The 25,810-nt window shown below is 37.8% G+C and overlaps 1 protein-coding gene across 1 annotated transcript in view; it reads left to right on the plus strand.

Annotated features, from left to right (window-relative positions):
- LOC148422079 (neural-cadherin-like) overlaps window positions 1-25,810 on the plus strand; it is a 119,243-nt gene that overhangs the window by 59,846 nt on the left and 33,587 nt on the right. Inside the window, exons 9-20 of the mRNA XM_088416960.1 lie at window positions 492-660; window positions 1,483-1,653; window positions 1,958-2,130; window positions 5,908-6,075; window positions 12,640-12,889; window positions 13,830-13,957; window positions 14,112-14,298; window positions 17,871-18,014; window positions 19,978-20,261; window positions 21,074-22,682; window positions 23,265-23,358; window positions 25,118-25,302. Of these exons, the coding sequence (XP_088273086.1) occupies window positions 492-660; window positions 1,483-1,653; window positions 1,958-2,130; window positions 5,908-6,075; window positions 12,640-12,889; window positions 13,830-13,957; window positions 14,112-14,298; window positions 17,871-18,014; window positions 19,978-20,261; window positions 21,074-22,682; window positions 23,265-23,358; window positions 25,118-25,302 (3,562 nt within the window). The remainder of the gene's footprint in view (window positions 1-491; window positions 661-1,482; window positions 1,654-1,957; window positions 2,131-5,907; window positions 6,076-12,639; window positions 12,890-13,829; window positions 13,958-14,111; window positions 14,299-17,870; window positions 18,015-19,977; window positions 20,262-21,073; window positions 22,683-23,264; window positions 23,359-25,117; window positions 25,303-25,810) is intronic.

Consider the following 25,810-nt stretch of genomic DNA (forward strand, 5'->3'; position numbering starts at 1 on the left):
ATTTGGTCCTTGAATCCTTTATGTTCTTGTATTGTTCTTTGATCCATCTGCTTTCCTTAAGTCGTGTGTGTGCCTGCTCCTCCTTCCCTCATCTTTCTCTTTTTCATGGTCATTTGGTTGAAATAGATGCGAGCATTTATAACTGATCACAAACTAGAAGGACTCCACTGAGCAGCTTTTTATCTGGGGCATATGTTCATTAGAGGTAATGAATTTAATCCTGGCGAAGACAAAGCTCCTCATTGCTGGATCTTCAAAAGGATCAACTGAAGTGTTTTCACTTCCATAGATGGGGTCTACTGGGTCTTGGGCTGTAGATAGAAACAATATTGTGTTTCATGTGAAGGACTTTCCGATGAATGTGCATTGACTCACAACATAATTAGTTTGTCTTGTTTGATCCTCAGTGTACCAGCATTGTTACCTCTTGCGAAAATCCTTCTGGTTTTAAGTCACTCTTTTGTCGATCCTGCCCACCGTACCCATTTCAGTGCCCGCAATATCGTGAGCAGGCTTCAGTGCTCGAGAACCAGCCAACAGGCACTTTTGTGTTACAAGTGCATGCCGTGGATGCAGATGAGGGAGCAAATGGAAAAGTCAAATATGGCTTAATGCACAGAGACAGCGCCATGCCTGCCTTCAGAATTCATCCAGATTCAGGTAGCGCAATCACACACACTCTAGGCTTGAAAACATTAATTAAACATTAAGTGCAGACAATATAGTGTTGTAATAGTTTTAATGGGCTTCAACTTCAGTTGAGAGCAGATAGACTGCCACGCACCCCTAATTCTGACTTTTATTTTGTTACCCTCAGAGGAGTGTCTGGCAACACACACACAAATCTAATTCAAATGATGGCAGTCCTGGTGCAACTTTGCGTCTTTAGAAAAGAAAAACAAAAAACAAAACTTGCAACTGGAAAATTATATTTCTGTCAATTGAATGCTGACTAGACCAAACACATCTAATAAGTGAAGCCTATATCCGATGATTACAACACAGTCTGGCACTAAAATATATACTATATACTTTATACTAATCCTAAAATACAATTCTTTTCTCTTTATCCTGCATTGAACTACTAAAATGTCACAAAAATTTGCATTATTTCTGCAGTGTTCCGAATGAGAATAGAAAGATTTTTAATTGAATTTGAATCTGGTGAGCAATGGAATTGAGCAAAGCAAAGACTATTGGAAGAATGTGACTAAAATGAATATAAATATGTTGGATGCACAGTGAAGTCTGCACATGTAATGCCATGATATTGTGTTATTTTATTTCAATATCATCATCTTCTCATCACGTTCTTTAGTCCAAAATAACCTTTTTGTTTAATCTATTCTCTACTTTCTCGATGAGTGATGCATACAGAGTAAGAATGAATGCATGTATTGACTGAAACGTGGACTGTATATTTTGATATGCGTGTAATCGTATGTGAATGTTTGACAGCTGATTACTGTTCTGTCTTTCCAGGAGTGATTCTTACAGCCCAGAGGTTTGACAGGGAGCGTCAGAGAGAGTACTCTGTTACAGTGACGGCCACTGATTGGGCTGAGGAACCACTCATCGGAATCTGTCAGCTCACGGTCCAAATTCTGGATGAGAACGACAATAGCCCCAAGTTTGAGAACATGCACTATGAGTGTAAGACCCTAACGACTGAGATGATCAGTTTACCTAATAACCTAAAGTTTGAAAACAAAAATCAAAGTAGCCTCACTTGTTATTTGTTAATAATATTAGTTGTGTTGAGCTGAGGTAGCTTTTTTTAATACATCACTGCTTCAAGTTTGTAACAATGGCAATATGATTTAATTTGCAATGAGGATTGAACATTTGATAAGCGTCGGGCTAATCGTGAATATTTGACTCTGACTTTATATCCATCCAAACATTTCAACTTTAACGATTATAGCTGTTATATCATCTCATGTTTGAACCTTTGTAGACTTCCTGAGAGAGGATACTTTGGTCGGTACCAGTTTCCTGCGTGTGGCAGCTCATGATGATGACTTTGGCACGAATGCAGCAGTCACTTATTCCATGTCAACGGAGCAACCAGAATACCTGAAGGTCAATGCTGTCACTGGATGGGTCTATGTTAACCAGCCAATATCGCAGGTCAGTTTTTTTAGCCTGGACACACACACGCACACACATACTTTTGCACACAGTCTGTGATGCATCCACAGTGGACTATGTGTAAAGATGGAATACTCTAATGAAAATTGGAAGCAGATATTTTCATTCGCCTAATGACAGAAAAGTAAGATGCACTGGACTGAATTATTGTAGTCGATCAAAAGATTGATGAACAGCAATGTAGTGGGTTCTGCCTATCATTTTCTTTAGAATAGAAAAAAATGAAATACCTTTATGGAATACCTTTATTGTTATTATATAGTAAGTAATTATACAGTGAAATTGGGAGTGCTGTCCTGGTTGGTGCATAATAAACAAACATGAGTAAATATTGTAGAATATAAGTACCGTAATAGTTTCACAGAGTGCAATTTTTTGTAGTATGTTTTTGTGTTGATGTTTATTAGAGCATTAATCTTTTATCGACTTTAATAGAAACAGTTGTAACCATTTACTTTTAGCTGTCCCGAATGCTGACTGTAACCTTTAGTTTCGACCATCAGAAGGAATAATGCTGTTTTCTTTTGTCAATGGTCAAATCATTAGAAAATACCATTAAAATAACCCTATCCATCTTGATCATCTCTAACTTGCTCTACTTGCGGGGTGTTCTCCATTTTTGTTTTTGCAAAGAGCTTTGTTATGGCTTGTTACATTAGCGTCTTTGTGGCCATTGTTAGCTATGACGTAATTCGCAGCTGGGTGATTTGCATTTATATGGTAAGCAAACTCCTCCTTACAAAGAATGCATATCGCTCTACTTTTATCAAAGGTGTTTTTTAGCGTTAAAGTTATCATTTTTGTATCTACGACTGTCACATGCGTTTCCATTTTCACGTCTTCCTTCTGCTCCTGAACTTTCTCTCCCATCCGTAGCAGGAGCCTATCAGGTTATGCCAAACACAATGGCCGCCTATCAGTTTCCACTCAAGCGTGTGTTTGACCTTTGTTTTCCGACCTCTCGCAACTCAAGCACAAGAATGCATAAAAATGGATGAAATCAGCATACAGAAAACACATTAAAGATTAAAAACGAGATTAACGCGATTAAAAAACATAACGCTTTAACCATAACCGAAATTAATTGATCACAATTCATCTGCTATTTTCAAAACACTAGCAGCTACACATTTGTATTTTTATGCTACAATTGCTTACTGCTTACTAAGTACACAATGTTGTTTTAAAACACGCTGTTTTAAATTGAATGCATTGTCCTACTGAGCTAATACAAAGTTGAAAGGCAAAATCCTGATTGTTACATTTTCCTGCTTTGAACATATATAGATGTCCCTTCTCATGGAACTTTTTTAAAACTGAGTATTAGCCACGTGGAACGGCAGAAGACTGCGTAGAATGCATGCCTCATATGTGGAGGTTGTGTTAGGCCCTGGCCTTCCTGTGTGGAGTTTGCCTGCTCTCCCTGTGCTAGTGTGGGTTTTCCCTAGATATTCTGGTTTCTTTCCATGTTCCCAAAACATCCAGTGTAGGTGTACTGGACACTCAAATTTTTACTTAACGGTGAGTGTGAATGGTTGTTTTTCTTTGCGTGGCTGGCAACCGTTTCAGGATGTATGTACCCTACTTACTACAGGAAAACAGCTAGTTTTGACTCCAGCATGTCCACGAACAATGTGAGGAGAAGTGGTTAAGATAATGGATGGGGTTTTAGGTGAATCTGTGACTTTATTCCTTTTATAAAGGTTAATTATATTTGTGAAAAACTATCATGCATATGAAGGACCAAGGGTTGAAACAAGGGCAGCCAGGCATGTATGCCTAGCAAAACATCTCACATCCAAGGGCCGTCACAAGGTCAGCTGCACCCTCGTGATGTCAGAAAGTCAACTTTTGCATTTTTCATAGGAGCACTGCACATTTTCTTTTTCTACCCTTTTATTTCAATGTTTTTGATTTTCAAATATGTAGCTGTTCTTCACCTAGAAACTTGTGAGAGCACTCAAAGCTGTGTATTATTAAACATACTTCATAGTGAATGGGTATCAAAAGTATTTGTTCAATTGAAAGCCTGGACCTAGGCTGAACAAATATTTCGCATATTTAAGAATGGCTTCATATGATAATTGAATCATGCCACAAAATCTGTTGGACAATGCCATTAATAAAAGCCCCTGTTAATGTTTTGCTTCATTTGAAATGTCTTGTTTGGGGTATTATTTTATTTCTGCTTCTTTCTCACAGCCTCAGTTTGCAGAACCTAGGTATTATTGTACATATTCACATCGCTGCATGGTTCCCAGTGGGAATTTATTGACATTGAACAGCATCACTTAATATGCCAGGGACAGTTAAGGTGCGCTTTCACGCATTGTTGAGAGGAGTAATGGGAAAGGATAATAAAGGTTACAAAGAGCAGCAGATTTGATAGCTTTTTTTCTGACTGGTTTGATGTAAATTTAATTTATAGACTTTCTTGGCTGTGAACAATCAGAAGTCAGCTATTCATATGCTTTTAAAGCAGCAGCTGCTGTGTCCACCAACGACATCATGTATAACGGTATTTTTTCTTGAGTTCCATGGGGTAATTGTCCACGCTCAAAAATACAAATTGAATTTTGACTGGAAGAGAAAGTGTCAGTTTGATGTGAGACTCTTTTATATCAGACTACTGTAATTAAGTAATCGAATAATGGAAGTGCTGGGCTCTCATTTGCATTGTGGATATACTGCACATGATGTTTTCACATATTCAGACTTAACAATTTAGTTCTTCAAGCTGATATAAAATGGTAACACTTAGCTTTCATTTGTGTAAATAAAGTAAAAAAAAAAAAAAAAAAAAAAAAAAAACAAGGGACCAAATTGTTGTTGATGCTTAAACAGTATTTTTATTCTTGAGATATCACGGATCATACGATAAGAAGAAAAATATGCAAATACTCAAATGAGGTGTTGTGCCCAATTGGATGAATAGGTGGTTGAAATTAGTCATTTCTTTTCAAGTAGTTCAATTACAAAATAATAATAGCAAAGAAAGTGCTCTGTAAGTTGCACCTTAATCAACTTTTGAACAGCTCCCATTACTGCTTCAGTTGATGAGCTTAGTTAAGTGTAATGAGATCAACTCCATGCAGGAATTTCTAGTTTCTAGCTGGAAATGTTAATTAAACACTACCAATAATGCACATTTTTCAATAATAACTGAGTCACATCCAGTGTAAAAGACATTGAGTTAAAAAGCACATTCAGATTTAACGCAAATAATTCAATGCCATTTTGTCCAAAGTCAATCAACAACCAAAACTGTATTTACAAAGAACTTTTCATGCAAAAGTTGTAGCTCAGTGATTTACTGATCAAAATCATACCCTGCCTCCCAGGTCTCACCCCCACGACAGTGAGGCACATGGTTGCGGTACTTACAGCATATAGGATTAGGTTCCCTATATAATTGTACAGAATTTTAGTACTTATCAAAGTACTTCATTAATTTAGTACAATGCACCATTTCATTCTAAGGATGAATTTATACAGGTATAACAATGCGTTTTACCAAAACTTACTAACGGTTAATCAAAATCCTCGTAAATTGGTAATAACATTGCTGAGTAACCATTATCTCATTTTGTAATTATTGTACATGCAGACATTTAAAACGGAAAACAACACATGCTCAGATTGAATGGAAAATAGTACATTATTCACTCATCAGTGTTATTAATCCATCAGCTCTCCTTATATCAAGGACACCCCTTACTGATGTCGACCTTTGTTTTGTGCAAATTTTGAAAATAGAGGAGCTTTATCACGCGGGACATCAGTGCAACTGACGGAGGAAACAAGAGCACCTCGGTGGAGCTGTCTGTCACCATCACCAACGTAAAGAATCAACCTCCACAGTGGGAACAGGAGAGCTACAGCGTCATCATCCCTGAAAACACGGCCAGAGACACACCTATAGTGGTAATTCTCCCATTTTGAGTACCTTTGAGATTTTACCTTGGTTCCTGCCAACACAGTGAGCTAACAAACACTTAGTATGTTTTGATGTTGTTGTTGTACTGTGCCAATATGGAACATTGACACACACACACACACACACACTAAAAAAAAAACACCCACCCATCCATTTCCATTTTCTAACATCATCCTCAATGAAGCACTGAGTAGGCTGGTAATTAAAGAAACTGATGGACAAACAAGGCATTTCATTTTTCAGTCCAGCCTTGGTGGAAGGCAAGCTTGAGTGCTTATTTAGACTATCTAAGGAAGCCCTTTACAGCACCTAAACTTTAATATACACTTAACTGAACAGTCTTTGATGGTGTTGCCCTTTCACTGACTATAGTGACTTTGGTTATTGTAGTTTTGGATCGTCTATTAGGTTTGGGTACGTTTTTAGAATGGTTTTGTTAAGGTTTGCTATTTTTTTACTGTAAAATTTGGACTATAAGACACAACTTTTTTCTCAGGATTTGAGTCCCAATATTTATTTTCCCTAATATTTATAATAACTATTATGAAAGTCAATTTTTTTTAAATTCATTTTTACTAAATATATATACGTTGAACGCGATGTGAGTGGGTGCTCACTGCAGGAAGGCGGTGCAATGCTCAGCAAGCTACGCGGTGTTGGCTTTGGCTAGAGGCGCTGTGTAGCTATTAGCTAACCTGTCCCGACATATTCCTGACTGGGCTACCAGGGGCGTGAGCTAACCCTGGCAAATAGTTCTGCTGGAAGGGCCTTTTGTTTGCAAAGGATCAATTAAGTGTTAGGAGCTACACTGGATTTGCAAACTTCAATTGTTTTACCAAGGCAGCAACGAGGCACCAAAGCACTGCAGGACACACGCTCTGTGGTGCTTTTAAAAACTTCTTGGGACACCAGAGTGGATACACTGTACATATCAGTGCGAAGAGAAAGAGAGCATGAAGAGGTCAAGAAAAATCGGGTGATATTGAAACGACTGATCGATTGTGACCGCGGTTTGTTTTGGGTGATAATATGTTTGTGTTATTTTATTTCGTTCAAATTCAATAAATAGTAAAGAAATAAAATTATGTTCTTCTTGTATCAAACTGTGATTTGTAATTTGAACTTCCTAAAATCTTGTGCATATCTATTTAACATTATGATAATTTGTTTTGAGTTTTGACAAAATCACATATAATGACACATTTTAATGGCTGATGTGGGTTTATTGACGTTTAAAAGCTTCGGAAAATAGCCTGTGTAGCTCAGTAATGCGTATGGGTGCACATGAGGGCTGTTTATTTGAAAGTCTGACATCACAGAAGGCATACGTGTGAAAGTCACGGACCGCCACTGATAAAATGTGGCATCTGTTCAATCTACTGGTGATTGTGCATCAGTAGGTGTCACCAAAACTGAAATTTACAGTGGAGTAGTGTCAAATCCTCAACTGCTCATCCTCAAGAAAGCATGTAATTGAGTATATACTGTAGTAGTCAGAGTTAAAAACAAAAAAAAAAAAATAATATTAATATCATTTGAAAAGTGTATTACCTTAATAACAATATGAGGTTGACCAACACATAAAGCATACAGCCATCTAAAACCTATGTCTGTGTAATAATTGCAAGAAAATTTCATTGCAATTAATGTTGCAAAGTGTGCGAGTGTGAGAGTGTGCATGAGAGTGAGCGATGCAGAGAGAGAGCAAGTGAGAGAGCAAGAAAGAGAGATTGTTTGAAAGAGATGGCAGTACTTAGTATACAGTAGTCAAACAATTCTTTCTTGATAATCTTCAGAAAAACATGTTGCTCTAGAGATGTAGCTGATTGCTTTTTGAATACTATTGAGACACACAGTGACAGTCTTGTAGACTTAGCACTTGCTAACCAATGAATATCGCTTCTTTTCCAGTTTACTGACCACTATCTTTGTTGCCGGTGGAATAAGGCCGTTACGGTCAGAGCGGAATCTTTGGCTGGGTGCAAGGATTTTGTCTCGCTATCAAGTGATGCTTGCAGATAAATGCTAGCTTGTGCAAGTGCTTGCCATCGACATTCTTGGGCGTACGTCCAAGATGTACTTTTTCGTGTTTTTTTGGTGTTTTCTTCTTCTTGAGACATGAGCCCCTTTTTTGACCACAATGCATTTGCTTTTGTCTGAGATGCATTCATAAAAAATAATCACAAATTGGGCTCTGGCTTTTGCTCTCATCTTTCATCCATTATGGTGTTTTTTTCACACATTGTGGTGGCTTATGGCTGAACACCTGTCATAAAACCTGCAGCAGTGTGTTGTACATTTTAAATCATCACAAGACAAAAAATAAATATATTTTTAAAACAGAATAGAATAGCTCCTTTGTCATTGTATAGCTGCTATACATTGCAATCGAGAGTACTGTTCAATTTGTAGTCAATGTCGTTTTAGCTGCTGTTTTTCAAAATCGTTTGTTATATTTCGTAATTTTATTTTTTTTGTCATTTAGTTTGTTTTTGTTTACAATATTATCCTTGCTGTTGACCAGTCCAGTTGAATGCCACCTAAATTTATTAGAAATAGACTGTAAGCATAGAAAGTAAAAGTACTATACTGAGACAAAATGAAAAGCATAAGCAGTGTAGAAAATGGATGAATTGTGAAAGCATATTTGATCCAAATCTTCGCATAGCTAAACATGTGCCCCGGCGATGGCTCAAGTTAACATGGTGTTTAACTTGTATACGCCCGTTTTGACTGGCTCCCGGTAAGCAATTTAAAGGGGCCGCAATTCTTTGGTTGCTGGTAGTGCTCATTTTTAAAAAAAGAAAAATAACTTGTCAAAAGAATAACATCCTGCTCAAGTATGAATGCTGTGTACGTACACACAAGTTGCTGCCTGTCATCCAGTCGGCTGTGGTCTACACTACTTTTGGTCGGGAAACGTTGTTCTCTTTTTCTTGAGTGTTCCTTCTTTTCTTGTGTGCTTTTTGTTTCTCATATGCAATTTTTTTCTCATGTCTTCTTTTTGCTTGTGCCCTTTTTTGTGTGCTCCCTTATGCTTGTGTGCTATTTTTTTTCTTGTGTGCGTCTCTCTTGTAACGTGTTTTAGTTTTTTTGTTTGCGTTTCATCCTTGGTAATCGACTGTGTTTTTTTTTTGGGGGGGGGTGGGTTTTGTGATTACTGTTTTTGTTTGCATTACGTTTTTTTTTTTGAGGGGCGCCTCAGATAGGGCTGTGACTAATTTCAAAATTCGGTTAATCAGGGGTTATCTTTACAATCAGTCGTATAATCACAATTATTTTTATGTTTTGCTTGAAATGAGCTAATGCTCTAAGGTTGATTCCAAATAACTCCACAAGCCCTTTATTACATGAGTTAAATAAATTGAAAATAAATCAAAGTGACTAGATGACAATAGGAAAACCTCGTCCAATAAATTACATAATTGAAATTGTCGACTATTCGTGACAGCCCTAAATTCAGAGCCACCGTACAGGCCTCAATTTAAGTCATTTTTTCTTTCACTTCCAAAATATAGCAAGTATAAAGCAGTGTTTTCTCTTCTCCTTGATATTACAAACTCATTTCTACACCTGAAAATGTTAACTATATGCCTTAAAAATAATTGGTACATTTCTGAATTTCAGCACCTTCATGTTCTTTTCTATGTTCAAAAAGAACTACTCTACCTTGTTTTCATTAGAGAGCATCAGCTGGCTTTATCATTTATGCATCAAATACATGCTTTCTGACTCTTTCCGCAAGAATAAGTCCCAGAGTTGGAGTCAACTTGAGTTGCTGTTTTCATAATTTGTGGCTTGACCTGCCTTAGGACTTGACTTGAACTTGGGAGTCACCGACTGCACTTCATTTGACTTGAGGCAGGATAACTTGACAGCATTGATTCTTTTTATTTTATATGCTAGGTTTGAACATAAAAAAACAGCATTGATTTAGTGATAATGAAACACATCTGTATGCATGCACGGGCTTGGAATGGCACTGTCATGATTGGGGGATTATCCTGTCAATCAGTCAAAACCCAAGCTTCAAAATAGCACATCCTCTCTTATCAGGCATGCCTAAGCCCGATTTAAACCAGTGAAAACTAGTATTCAAAAACTCACTCATATGAAATGGAATCAATATGAGTTCAACATGTGTTTAATAAATACCCCTCATAATACCATCATTCTAGAGAAATCACACAGAAGCACACGTACGCATTACTGGGCATCACCTTAATCGTGTACAACAAAGTCTATTTTCCGTAGCATTTAAACATAAACAAACCCGCATCATCAAGTAAAACTTATCACATACGTGACACTGTAAAAACTCAAAATAAAAAGGAATTTAAAATGATTTGTCCACAGTCTTAAGTCCACCAAGAGGCAGGATAGCTTTAACGAGTTTGTATGCTAAATTACATATCGCAGTTTAATTTAAGATAAATTTATTTATTTACCATTAATTGAAGATGAATGAAATTAAATTACAAAAACATATTAAAAATAAAAAAAAATCATAAATAAAAATATTACATTCACCAAAACAGCGGTCTCCCACAACACCTAATTCAACATAAAATCCATTCTTCTTTCTTTCCTGAATTACACTTCAATGACTTGCTTGTACAGTTTGTCTGTGCATTTCAGTTCCAACAATAAATCCTTTTTGTATCGTATGTTTTAATTTGCTTTAAGAAAGGCAGAGAATGACTGCTCTACATTAGCATGAGATTGACTTTCATTATAATTATGATAATGATGTCAGGTTATATCAGGCCAGCAGAGAAGGTCTTGCTGTCTCTGATGACCTTCCACTGTTGTTATGTGACTTCATTGGTCTTCTCAGTTACTGAAGAATAAACACTGCAGGTTACTATAATTGTTGTATTACTTGGTACTTGGGATTTGATTTGCCTGTGACTGAGCTGGTCTTGCCCAGAACTAGATGACCCGGGATTTGCTGTGGACTTGAAGGCTAAGACAAGATACTTAAATGACTTGAGTGGTGTTTGATTCGATTGCGTGTGCGATTTTGGGAGTGTTCCTCTTTAATGCTACACTTTCTTGAATCCAACTGGGATCAAAACAAACTCTTGTTCTGATTCAGTCAATAACTGAACCATTTTCATTGTTCTTTGAGGACCCATAATCTGATTTTGTGATCCACACAATCTTAGTTTCACAAAATCTTTGCACAGTTGATTACAAGTTGATTTCTTCTCTGAAATGTTGCAGTCACTTGGCACCTGCAGCTGTTCAACTAACAACTCTGCATTTGCGCCTCGCTATATTTCACGCTGATAAGCTGTCACAAAAGTGCTGAAAAGAACTAATGCTGTTTTGTAGATGCATTTCTGATGGATGATATTACTCAGTGTAAAATGCTTCAGCAAACTCTCTGCGTTTTTTGTGATTACGTCCTCGTAAAATTACCTCGTTTTATTGTTATATCATGACACTTTTGTGTTAAACGTTTAGTCTCTATGAGCAGTGTTTTTGTCCTCATATTTGTAATTAGAGTGGTACCTCAAAAGTACAAACATAATCCCTTCCATGACACTGATTGACGATAACTCGATTCCTTTTTTTGAAACTGCTATTAAGCAAAAGCAGTAGAAGAAAAAAAAAACTGAGTCTCAACCATAAAACTAGTACTAGAGCTTGACTTAACAGAAACAAGAGTACTCTGTTTATTCGTCCACATGGCAAAAGACAATTATCTCTCCCATGACGGTCAATAATGAGTTAGTTACCTGTGGTTATTTCTTGTCTTTCTTCAGGCCACCACTGTTTAATGCCACTTTTCATTGAAGTTTATTATAAAACCAAACAAACCAAATAGAATTCAACTTTCAGTATTTACAACAAATATAACTGGCCTTCATACAAAGAATACATATCGCCTTACTTTTATTCAAGGTGCCAAAGGTCCGTCTTTTTGAATCACTTTTAACATTCATCAGACCGACAACTCTCACATGCTTTTCCATTTTCACGTCTTACTTTTGCTCCTGAACGTGCCCTCCCAACCACAACAGGAACACCAGGTTATGCCAAACCCCATGACAGCCAATCAGTGGTCCCTTTAGGGTGTGATTGACGTTTGTATTTCAACAGAGGCACAAGACTCATGAAAACTGATCTAATTTTGCATACATAAATAAATGTAGGGGTTGAAAATTAGATTGTGATTTGAAAAAGAAATATAAAAACGCATTAACTCGCTTGCAATAGTTGAACTCATCCTCTCTTCATGATCCATAAACACATAAATTATTTACTTGCTATTTAATCGTGTGATAACTACATAATCATTTATTTTAAAACACATACTTTGGGGAGATTTAAATGAAAGTAATATGAGTAATTGTGAAATGAACCAACCGGTATCTCTAGGTACTAATGTATATTTAATCAATACTTAAGGTCAAACCAAGGATGTTACAACAATATAACATGAAACTCTCATGCGGTCTATAGGGAAAGATACCATGATTTTCCATCAAGCTCTTGTGACGTTACCATCAAGGCTGACTCTTGTGCCTTTGCACTCCATTCAGACAATCAAGGCAACTTCCCAGCTTGGTGACCCAAGGGTGACCTACAATCTAGAAGACGGAATGGTCCCGGAAACTAACATGCCAGTTCGTTTCTACCTCTTCCCCAATCGGGAAGCTGGCTCCGCTTCCATCTTGGTATCTGAGCCTCTCGACTATGAGACTACCCCCTTTTTTTCTCTGCGGGTGCGAGCACAGAACGTGGCTGCAGTGCCACTTGCAGCTTTCACCACAGTATATGTAAACATCACAGGTATGGCTGTTTTCTTGCTCATGTTGTAGCTATAGCGTACTTTCACACTTGTTTGTCTGAATACATTTTCACTCCTTGTAATAATTCTCCTGTTGACAGAAGACACACACCGCTACCTACTGTATTTGATGTAGTGTAAGACATTTACCGTATATTTCTGGCTTCAAAGGCTGACAGGGAAGGAAGGGAGTAGCTTGCTCCTTTCTGCCTAAACACTTAATTCTGGGCAGCTTGGTGTCCAGCACAGATACTGAGAAGCATCTGACACACCGACGGTGCTGTTTAGTGACGAAGCAAACACGGTCTCATTGTCAATGCGGCTAAATGCCAGAAGTAAGAATGAAAGAAAGAAAGAAAGAAAGAAAGAAAGAAAGAAAGAAAGAAAGAAAGAAAGAAAGAATCAAAGAACAAGAAAGAAAGAAAGAAAGAAAGAAAGAAAGAAAGAAAGAAAGAAAGAAAGAAAGAAAGAAAGAAAGAATGTTTTGATCTCTCAATAAATGCCATCTGTACCTACGCAAATCCATCAGTCAGCCTGCCTTACCATCACTGAATGCTGCTCCTTTTCTCGGAAAGAAAATAGTGGTAGCATGTGCGACAGCACTGGCCTGTGACTTATTCTTTTTTATTTGCAACTAAATCCCCAAGATGAAGCACCTATCAAAGCTGGAAACCTATTGTTTGTTACGGCATGCCCGTGTGTGGCTCTAACTGAAAACCTACACAAATTTTCGTTGGAGACTGCCAGAAAAATATTGTCATAGCTAACAAATACATTGCATAATATGCACACCATAACATCCCACAGATTCATGCCAGTTGTTGCGTACAGGACACATATGTAACATATAACAAAACAAATACACATGAAGAAATGTGCAAACATGATTTCTTGTTTCTTAAAATGAAGTCCAACTAATGTAATTGCCTCTTCTTTCCTAAGATGTGAATGACAACGTGCCATTTTTTACATCATCTATATATGAAGCATCAGTAACAGAGGGGGCTCAAATAGGAACCTCAGTTCTCCAAGTGTCAGCTCATGACAAAGACCTTGGTCATAATGGAGAGGTTTGTACTTGTCACTACCACCTGCTCATGGTTTATGAGTACACAACATTTGCAAAAAAAAATTGGCCGTTTTATATAAGCTTTTCTTTTAGCAAATTATTGTATTTGACCTAATGGGCATAGTGTTACTATTCATATTCCCTCTAATCCACAGATCACTTACTCTCTGCTGAGTGATAGCAGTGGTGACCACCTTTTGTTCCGAATAGAACCCAAATTTGGGATTATTTACACAGAGGCCATTTTTGACCGTGAGGCCCGTAGCTCCTATTTACTGGAGGTCCAGTCAGTGGATGGACAAGAGTCTGCTCGGCCAGGAAAGAACAAACAACCAAACTCAGGTAATTATGAATATTGTTCCATTCAGTGTACACTCATTATGAGAGGGACCGACTGTAGGGTGCCACTCTTCTAGCCGGTTGAGTCACGTTGAAAAGGACAAAAACTAAGGAATAAAGATGAAAGTGAACTTTTTACCCCCCAAAATGTATGTCTGTACTGCATATATATATACATATATATATATATATATATATATATATATATATATATATATATATATATATATATATATATATATATATATATATATATATATATATATATATATATTTTTTTTTTTTTTAATAAAATAAGTATTTTGTACGCAGTGCATGTTTGAAATAAGCGGGGAATTTAATCATTCATCGATTCATTCATTCATTCTCTCGTACAATTAAGATGGCACAAATGGCTTTTGATGGTACTATGCCGTGATTGTGTGATTGAGTTATTCGTGCCGATGGCTTTATTAGTAATTTTCTGGTATGAGCTTGTGCCCCAGCTCGAGTTTCTTTGGGTTTAATCAAGTTTAGGTTTGAAAATAAAACAAACTGCTAGTTTTAATTAGTTAGTTTTACTTAGTTTTGCTACACAGTATTCACTGTTAAATTTGTGAGGCCAAAAAAGACAACTTTTATTTTATGCTTTATAAAAAGAGAAACATTAAAGTGAAGTCTCGAAAGACTGTCATTATGAATTTCGGTTGAAAAAAAAAGGCTATCTTACAGACAGCCACCTACTTGCTATATCTTCCAGCTTGTTCTTAGCTCATCATTATTAGTTATATCTGAAATATAATTACATAAATAATACAGTGTTCTCAGTTGCCTGCGTCGCCGACGCCTGATTTCATGCTGTGGGACGCATACTTTCAATTTAATGTGCGTCCCCCGGACGCAAAGTGTTTTTTCTGTTTTTGTTTGGTAAGGGCGTTGTTGAACAATTGTTTCACATGAGGCAAATGCAGCCTTCAACGGGGGGTATTCTTTCAATCTGACTCATACTCTTTGGCTGCCCTAACCAATCACGTTCACTTTTTGGTTCATTATTCATTTGATGTGACTCACACTCTTTGACTGCCTTAGGGTTAGGGTGAAATAATCTTCTCTCACTCGATGGTAGTTAATTTCAAATCGCTCATCTTTCAAAATATTGTTGTGCATTTATCCTATGAAAATAACGGTTTGTATCATGCAGAAAAAATAATATTTACCCAAAAAGATTTTAAAATGATACATCTTAGCGCTGTAATTTCAAAAGGGTGATATTTTTGCTCAAGGTTATCTTATGATAATGTCAGATTGTGATATCATTCCATGTCTGCTCACAAACATTCAAAGTAAGTAAAATATGTTACCATTGGTGAAGGATATTTCTCCCAATATGCTCAGAGATGAGCCTGCCTTACCATCACCGAATGCTGCTTCTTTCTTCGGTGGCTCAGTGGTAGAGAGGTCGTCTCCCAGCCAAGAGGCTGTGGGTTCGATCCCCTGACCGTCAAGACCATGACGAAGTGTCCTTGAGCAAGACAGTTGCTCCTGATGCTGCGTCATCTATAGGTAAATGACTAGTTAGTCTAAAGCGCTTTGAGTACCTAAGGTAGAAAAGCGCTCTATAAATGAATGTCTGATTACCAAACGACCAAACTGTTCATTCTTTGCACACAGAATTTAGCTGCTCACTTGAAAACGTATGTTTTCATCTCTCGTCTGACAATGTATCTTGTTCTAGCTTTTTAAAATGTTGTTTAATCTTTTTTTTTTTTTTTTTTATAAATAAAATAACAGCTACATAATTTATACCTACCTTCAAAGAGTACCGGTTGTAAAACGGAGAGGATCATGAACTGGGAGCTTCAGGTATGAGCTGGTTCTTTTAGAATGGCGAAGTATGGATGTATATGCTCCGGTTAGAGAACATAGACAGTTGCTCCATTCAGCACGTTTATTAACTGTGGTCTGCAATAATACAGACAAAGAATAACAATAACAACAATATTAATCATCATCATAATATTGATATTAACATACATACTGTACATACGCATCTTAATCCTACGGAGCACCTGAAGGGACATGGAGAAAAAAAATATTACGAGATCTCACAATACTTACTCCATTTACTCTTTTATTGGGCAAAATTTGACCACTTACTAACATTTTTTTTACATCTTAGTCCACTATGTTTGTTTTGATCTCGCAGGTCATGTTTTCTCGTTTTTACCCGAGATCTTTTTGTCATGAGGATGCAGGATCTAGTTATATACAAAAAAAAAATATAAAGCCTCCTAAAAGTGCTATCTTTAAGCCCGAAACAACATAAACTCTGCAATCGTTCGTATCAGTGACAAATCCAGTAAAAGACAATCAGGCAACAATGAGCAAAAATCAAACACTTCGGAAGCTCGAGAAGAGAAACAAATGTTTACATATTGAAGATGAGCTGAGCAAAATTGACCATTATATCAAATCTATGAAGAAAATGATGACGGAGGCCACAAATATCTCTAATGTTAACACATTTTCCAAGCAACTTTCCACTGCCCTGTGCAATTCTAATAGATTCTCTGTACAGCTGGAAATGAAAATCTTAACGTTTAGCTTTTTTTTTCATTAAAAACAACACCCTGCATTGCTTTCGTTTACACCCAGAGACTTGTGAGTCATGTCTTAATTGGATGTATTCGACGTTGGTGCTTTTGCATGCTGCTTCCTGTGGAAACAGCTGAGAAATTTCTCACCTGTTTAGTAATTTTCACTGAGAAATGTTCAACTAATATAGCTTTTTTTCTTCTTTAGAATCGTGTCTGAGAAGCATTTAGACAGTCTCTCTGTATCTTGAGTGACAGGAATATGACATTTATCATTTGAAGTTAGTCTTTGCAAATGTTTGTGAAGATGGTATTATGTATAAAATCTGATGTTTTGAAACAGGACAGCCTTCTCTGAAGGGTCGGCTGGCCTGTTAAAAATTCACAATCGGCCTTAGCGGTGTCATAAGGAACGTATCTCTCACATCCAGAAGTTCTCATCTCCTCTGCAAACATTTCCTGTCTCTCTTCATCACCTCTGGGATACACAAGTGGGGGGAGGTGTAAAAACACGGGAAGTCAGTCCTAGCCCCCCATCATCATTCCTATCTCACGCACCTTTAGATGAACATGTCATGCATATGTTTTTGTCAGAAGATAATTTAGTCAAACTTGAAAAAAAAGAAGTCAACAGCATAATGAGGATGGAATAAGCGAGGTACAGATAAGAGGAAAACACTTGTCAACTTCTAAATATTTAATTTAGCCCACAGAGTTTTTTTCTTTTTTTTTTTTTTCAACCTGTGCACAAAAGTCAGAATTGGCGGTACTCATGTTAGTCATGTTAATTATAACAGTAATATTAAAAAAACAGTCGTTGATATTCTTTGCATTAGAGCTTTCATAATACCAACTGTCTTTTGTGTGACAATGAATGCTTCTAGTACTATATTCCCAAAAGGAATGGGTAGAATGCACATAAACATGTCTATCAACATGCTATCTGAATGCATGCTGTGCCTTTTCTGATTTCTTTTTGGCCATTTTGTACTTTTGGTCCAGACACGGCATATGTTCGTGTTTTCATCAGCGACGTCAACGATAACAAGCCGGCCTTTGTTCAGAGACTTTATGAAGTGGCTGTGGATGAAGACGCAGATGTGGGCTTGGCTGTTGTCACTGTCAGTGCCAATGATGAAGATGAAGGTATGTCTGACAAGGCAACTGGGCGAGGAATAGAAAAGAATTTATTGATAATACATCATTCAAATGAGCCTCAAAGAAACAATTTAATTGCGAGCATGTTTTTAGCCTTTTCGTTTTCTAGATAGCTGGCCCTCAAAATACAGCAGTTACAGTTAGTTTGGATATTTCTTTTTGTGAAAAATAGAAAGGAAAAGTGTCCAATATACTGTACATAAAATGATCCCATGTGCAGTCCTATCCAATCTAGACTCAGCTGAAGTCACTTTGCTGACACCGTTTTTGCACACTGGATTTAAAAGCACTCATGGTTTGGTAATGCACTGATGCACATATGTTCCAAAAAGAGTGACAAGATCCCACTCAGTGGGTGGGATTTAAGTAATAAAGCACTTTCATCCTCCATATAGTAGCAGACTGAGAGCCCTTTATCAGACACGTTTAGGTCGGTTAATCAAGTATTTATGATGAGCAGGGTGCAGCTTAGTTGAACTGCATCACTAATGATGAACAGTTGCAGAATAACACCAACCCCCAATATTAAAGTGTAGCACTGTAGCACTTCCATGCCCAATCTATCTTGTTGAAAAATGCCATCTTTGGCTTGACCACTGTAAGCCTCAGTGGGACACTGGATGCATTTTGTCAGTTTGGGTTGTGTTAATAGTACAGATTAGAGTACTTACATGGGATTGGAGCTACTTTAACCAAACAGGGTGATTGAAAGCAAATAGTACGTTCCGGGGGATTATTTTATCTTCCAATGTCAAGCCCTTTGATTGAGTGGTCTTCATGTAGACAAAGAGTCTGAGGGTGAGTACAGAGATTCACTACATTCATCTCACTGCTCTGTTGGGCTTAAAACCCTTCCCATAGCAACACTTGCAAGGTTATCTTACATGTGTTTTGTATGCCCCCCTTTCTGGCCCTCATTCGCTTGGGATTAAACCTGAAAACATCAGATTCATTTTTATTATTAAAATAGAAGAAAGGGATAAACTGTGTCTTTTTTAACATTCACCAATCAGAACAATTATCAGTGCCAATCTTTGCCGTCTTTGTCGATTTGCTCTATATCAGCTATATACTGTACTGACAATAAAGGTATTCAATAATAATTTCATCCTGTTCTATTCTATATGAAAAACTAGCCTACAGATGTGTATACCCAGAACAATGGTTCTCAAAGTAGGGTCTGTGACCTGACTGCAGGGGGTCTATGAAATAATTTGGAGTATTAATAAAAACCATATGTTTTTGTTAATTTCGTTTTATTTGATATTAAATTACGAACGTATCCCTGACTTCAATAAAGCAATCAATTTAACCAGTTTAAAATATGTTTAAAAATGTAATAATTTTTAAATTTGTTGAATTGACCCACATAATTCATTTAATCATCAAGGAGCTTGATCATTTTGCCACTGAATATGTGGGCCGCAGCCTGTTTGAGGGAAATTGACCCAGTTTGTTATGAGGAAGTTTGCAATTTGCAGTTTTGATTTTGGAAACTTCAGTATAACTGAGAAGTAACGAACATACTTTGTCAAATTGAATATGTTGGTGAATCAAAAGGGCACTTACGTTTGGCGAAAATGTTTTTTTTTTTAAAGTCTGTTTTGTTTACACAAACATTTGCAACTGGGGTCCTTGGAAAATTTGCTTCCCATAAAGGAGTCGTTGACTCCAAAGCGTTTGAGAACCCCTTCCTTAAAGGAATTGAAATGTAATAACCTTGAGGTTACACTTGCCTCATGTTCCGGACAAAAAGTATACCACTTCAACATAAATCTTGCATACTTCAAGTGCTTTATTGACAAATATGTTCTAAATGATATTCAATCTTAATTCAGCTCTGCTCTTAAAAATGCCTTGGTTATCTGGTTTCCTTGGAATGAGTTACAACTGTTCAGAATCACAATGGCCATTTCATATTTTTCATGTAGTTTTCTGATTTTTGTCATAGGGGCCAATGCCAAGTTGCGCTATCAGATAACATCTGGCAACAAAGGTGGTGTTTTTGACATAGAGCCGGAGGTGGGGACAATATTCATTGCACAGCCACTGGACTATGAACAGCAGAAGAGGTACAAACTGCTGGTTCTTGCCTCAGATGGAAAGTGGGAAGATTATGCAGCTGCGGTGGTAACAGTAGTTAATAAGAACGATGAGGCGCCTGTGTTCTCCATGAATGAATATTATGGATCAGTCACAGAGGAACTTGATGGATCTCCAGTATTTGTGCTACAGGTAAGATTCTTACAAGAAGTGAAAGTATTTACCAGCGCCATTACTAAGTGGTTATAACTGCTTCCATACTGCGAATGTTGTTATATTGCCTATGAATAGTTGTCTGTCTCGATATGTCTTGCTGTGATATGCTATGCTGTGATTATTCTTGCATGAACCCTATCATTTTCTGTAATATCGCAATTAGCTCACCTCCCTGAATTCGGGTTTGTCTATTTAGTTATAATATTATATCTAGGTATTTGACTGGGCTGCTCGGTGGCACAGTGAATAGCACGGCTGCCTCACAGATATAGGGACCCGAGTTCAAATCCAACTCGCCCTGTGTGGATTTTGCGTGTTCTCCCCGAGCCCATGTGGGTTCTCTCTGGATACTCTGGCTTCCTCCCCCACTCTAAAAACATGCATGGCAGGTGTATTGAACATACTACATTGTCCTTAGGTTTGATTGGGTGTGTGAATGGTTGTTTGTCTCTGTGTGCCCTGCAAATTGGGTGGCAACCAGTTCAGGGTGTCCCCCGCCCACTGTCCAGAGATGGCTGGGATAGGCATCAGCAGGTCCTTGCGAGTCGCATAAAACTTAGAAAAAGTACATTGTCTGCTCAAGTTGTGCATCTTCATACATAACCTTCAGGTAAAAAAAAGAAGTTAGGGCAAAGTAAGACTTAAGCAGTATTCTCAAAATGTCAGGTAACGTAAGTTTTTAAAACTAATGACTTTTTTGCTTTTAGTAGGAAGTTGTGAAAAAAAGATTCTGGTCTTGGCAAAAACTAACGTAAAACAATTCTCTTATGCTGGTTTTATCTCTGCAGGTAACAGCGACTGACCCAGACAAAGATGCTGATCAGGGGGCGATTCGATATTCCATCCATGGACAAGGAGCAGAGTCACACTTTATGATCAATGACATTACGGGCGAGATGTATGCCCAGCGCACGCTGGACCGAGAAGAGCGTGCAGTCTGGCGCTTTGTTGTCATGGCAACAGATGAGGAGGGCGAGGGATTAACTGGTTTTACGGATGTTATTATCAATGTGTGGGACATCAATGACAATGCACCCACATTTTCATGCCTGCCAGATAGTTGCCTTAGTAGAATACAGGAGAACTCATCTCCTGGAACCTTTGTTGTGGAAATGACGGCTGTAGACCTTGATGATGCCGCTGTAGGTCAAAATGCAATCCTTACCTACCAAATTACTGAAAATGTGCAGAACACCAACAATGAAGACCTATTTACAATAGATTCCAGCACTGGCACAATATCAGTAGCATCCGAAGGTCTGGATCGAGAATTGATAAACACTTACCAGCTAGTCGTGGAGGCCTACGATGGTGATGGAATGGCAAGTACAGCAACTGCCACCGTTATCCTAACAGACGTTAATGACCATGTACCAAAGTTTCAGAAAGAGGAGTGCAGTGCTCATGTGCCTGAGAATGCTGAAGTGGACACTATTATTCTGGAGTTGGATGCCATTGATCCCGATGCCGGTCCGTATGGTCAACTGACATTTTCTGTGGTAGATGGAGACCCAGAGCAACAGTTTTACATGGTTAGCCACAGAGTGGATCAAATGGGTGTTCTGAGGTTGAAGAGGAAGCTGGACTTTGAGAAGCCACTCGAGCAGAAGTTTAACTTAACTGTCAAAGTAGAAGACTCTGACTTCTACATCCTTACGCAGTGTCTGGTTGTAATTGAGGATGAGAACGACAATGCTCCGGTTTTTTCCCAGAGCTCTCATCTTCTCTCCCCTTTAAATGAGGATGTCGCTGTAGGTACCACGGTAATCCAAGTGCTGGCTACCGACTCTGACTCAGGTTTGAATGGGAACATTTTGTACAGTATTCTTCCTCAGTCTGACCCATATGGACATTTTACAGTCAGCCAATCCGGTATTATTACAGTTGCCAGGCCATTGGACCGAGAGACTGTGGCCAATTATGATTTGGTTGTTATAGCGATTGACCAAGGTAGCCCACCCCTGAGTGCCAGTGTAGTGGTCTTTTTGCCAGTGCTCGACGTGAATGACAATGGTCCAGAGCTAGAGACAGTCTACAGTCCTGTAGTGTGGGAAAACAGTCCGGCACCTCAAGTGGTCAAGCTCAACACAAGCTCAACATTACTTCAGATTTTGGATAAAGATACCCCAGAGCACGGGCCGCCTTTCTTCCTTTCACTGCCTTCAGTCTATTCGGCTGATTTTCACCTTCAAGATCATGGGAATGGTTCAGCCACACTCACAGCGCTGCGGCGATTTGACAGGGAAAGGCAAAGCGAATTCCTTTTACCACTTATTATGAGTGACAGTGGCTATCCGCCAATGACTGCCACAAGTACACTCACTATAACCATCGGTGACCAGAACGATAACGCCCATCAGACGGGGGAGAAAGACATCTACGTGTATAGCCTCAGAGGTGAGTTGCTGATTTGCTCTCATCTTGTTTCTCTTTGTTCTTCTAGCAAATTGATTATTGATGAGCTGAGAAATGAGGGATAGCTTTTTTTTTTTTTTATCCCCATACCTGCTGTATGCTGTCTGGAATTGTTATTGTGCAGTTTGAAAGGTGTTGTAATAGTTCGACTTCTTTTCTAAGTGCCACAGTGCCACAATCACCATTATTTGCATTACGTTTATAATACTCTGGTGAAATATGGTTAAGCAAGCTTGTTAGTATTTTATTTGTATGCAAAACTGTTTGAAAATACCGGTAATGGTGGAAAACAGGAGCACCGTGACTCATCCCGGCTGCCTTTGTTTACTCAGCTACAGTGAGGGACTGCAAGCTGATAAAAACATAATCCATACTCAGATAGGCCGGCTTCCTGAAGCTCCACACTCTCTGAAGTGGAGCGCTGGGAGCCTATTCATCCTAGCAGTGGGCTCCACAGCCATGATGATAATAAGTAGACAAGAATGCAAGATAAGGAGATAAGTGTTGGCATCAGCAGAACTCATCCCAAAAGAGTGGCTGTGTCTGTGTGTTTACCTTAAACAGGAAGGACGGCAAATGTAACACTGGGGAAGGTGTATGCGCCAGATCCTGATGACTGGGACAACAAGACCTACACTCTGGAGACAAGTGCAGCCAAGTGAGAACTCAATTAGAGATCTGTTTATTTTCCATGAAAATCTACTACATACATACATACAGTATTTGTGATGATTCTTTGCTTTTGGTTATAACTCGGGCAGGGCGATAATATTGATATATCGATGTATACGAAGTGACACAATATGCGTATTGCAATACGACATTCATTTTCCAATATATTCCATATTTCCAATATATCAGCTTCGAAACCTCTTATTTTCATAATATTTCATTTTTAATATCAGTCCTCTCCAGAGTGGCTTTTGTCATATTATTGATCATGATTTTTGTCATATTATTAATCGTGTTTTAGAAATAAATCCATCCAAGCGCTTCAAAAACATAACATTAAATGTTACAATAGTGTTGCGTGTATATGCGACTGGAGAGCGAGTGATTGGTGATCATAGGTCTAGTTATCATTAAATTATATTACATGAGGGTTGGCACTTCTCCGGAGGCGGCCATGTTTGTTAAAGCTATGGACAATGGTAAATGCAGCACTTGCAGCACCTCCTACAGGCCATAATGAAAAACAATCTAAATTTTACACACTATCCCTTTAAAGAGTATTCCCAACTGCTGGGGACATCTTAACACAGTCAAGAGACTTCGGTTGAGAGACCGGTGATTTAGGGCTATACAAATAAAATTTGATTGATTGATTGATCAAGAGCATACTTGAAGTGAAAAAAATGTTCCATACGTTTTTTTTGAAAAAGAATGTTTAATGTGTACTCAATGATGTGTGGCTTCTGAAAAAGAATAAATGGAATTTGTCTATTTTAATAATTTCCTTCTGTTTTTTTTCAGTCATTTTAAAATATATATGCTATCGATTTTTTTTTTTTTGCAAACATTGCCCGATATATCGCAATACGTATCGCAATACGCCTTTGCTGTATCGCAATATGTCGCAATACACTTTTAAGAGACAATAGTTATAACTGTTGGGTTGATTTCAGCCTCTTTTTCTCGGACACGGGGTCATGTTTTCCATTGGGATGATTTGGCCTGACACATCACTAATGAATGCTTTTTCTCATGCTACATTAAACATCGTCATGCTAATTTACCAAATACTTGAAATCAAATCTAATCATGCATGAACATCAACATTGATTACCATTAAATAAACGAGTCTTCTTCTAACCACACACATTTGGAGCTCAGGTAGGGTCAATTATATTCAGAGATATAACTAACAATCATATTTGCAGTGTGACACCTCCGGAGACATTGTGCGTATGTTTATTATTCAAAAAACTGAAAATCAGATATTAAATACCAATTCCATGTTTGTTTATTCATACACCAAAGCCTGACTGTTACTATGACAACTATAGAGCTTTTGTAGAACCCTGTGGGGGTTAAATATTAGCCTTTGTTTTCCAATTTTCCTCAGTGTTTTGTGTATCTATTTTCAAATAAATTTGGGCACACATTCTAATAGAGTAATTCCAAGAAAAAGGGAAAAAGAAAAACTTTCTTATATCAAGTTTTTGCCAAGTCTACGACTGCTGACGAACATGACAAAACCAATTTGGTGCACGGAAGAGCACGGATCCAGTGAGGTTTTTCTACAAGCATCATTTTGAGTGTGTAGAAATCATTCATGTGTATAGAGTATGCACTATACTGTTTTGGCATATAAACGTGTTTAGGTGGATCTTTTTTTTGTTACCTTTTGCAAGAGTTAACGTCAGAGGAATAATTCATTTTCCTTTTAACGCGAGCTTTCTCTTCTCAATCAACAGATTTTTCAGTGTAAACCAAAGGTCAGGACTGTTGACCATTCGAAAGAACACACCTGTAGGGACTTACTGGATGAGGGTTGGTGTGTCTGATGGTGTGTGGCCTGATGTGATATCTGGGGTTAGAGTTCATGTAAGAGATCTGGAGGAAAAGGCAGTTCTGTCATCTGCCTCTCTACGTTTGACTGGTAAATATATATCCTGCAACTATGAATGAATTTTCTTAATGTGCTTTTCTTTTCATGAGTATCAGATTGTTAATGCGGTTCATGCTAAGATAATACGCTGTCAGACCTTTTTTATTTTCACTAATTTGATTTTAGCATATATCAAGCTTTATAAAACATCAATTGTTTTGTTTGTTTAATAGTTACAGTGTAATTTTTTTCTGTCAGCGTCTTCACAAATCAGAGTGATAAAGGTCAAATTGGCGTAGTCAAATAAAGTCCTTGACATTTAAAAGCCAATCTGAGATGAACTCGAAGGCTATATCATGGAGGCCCCCATGACAAGTCGTTGTCATTTTGGAAGATTAAATACAATACATTCTCCGTATATAATTGGAAGGTGGTTTCAATGGGATAATTTGAATTGAGACCTAATTGCAATGTATCTTCAGGTTGTTTTGATTTTTAATTGTCTTACATTTGAAAAGATCCCCAGATCTTTATTGATGTAGGGACTATATATTTTTTT

Source organism: Hippichthys cyanospilos, chromosome 6, assembly GCF_059441005.1.
Source record: "Hippichthys cyanospilos isolate Australia breed blue-spotted pipefish chromosome 6, RoL_Hcya_1.0, whole genome shotgun sequence".
NCBI lineage: Eukaryota > Metazoa > Chordata > Actinopteri > Syngnathiformes > Syngnathidae > Hippichthys > Hippichthys cyanospilos.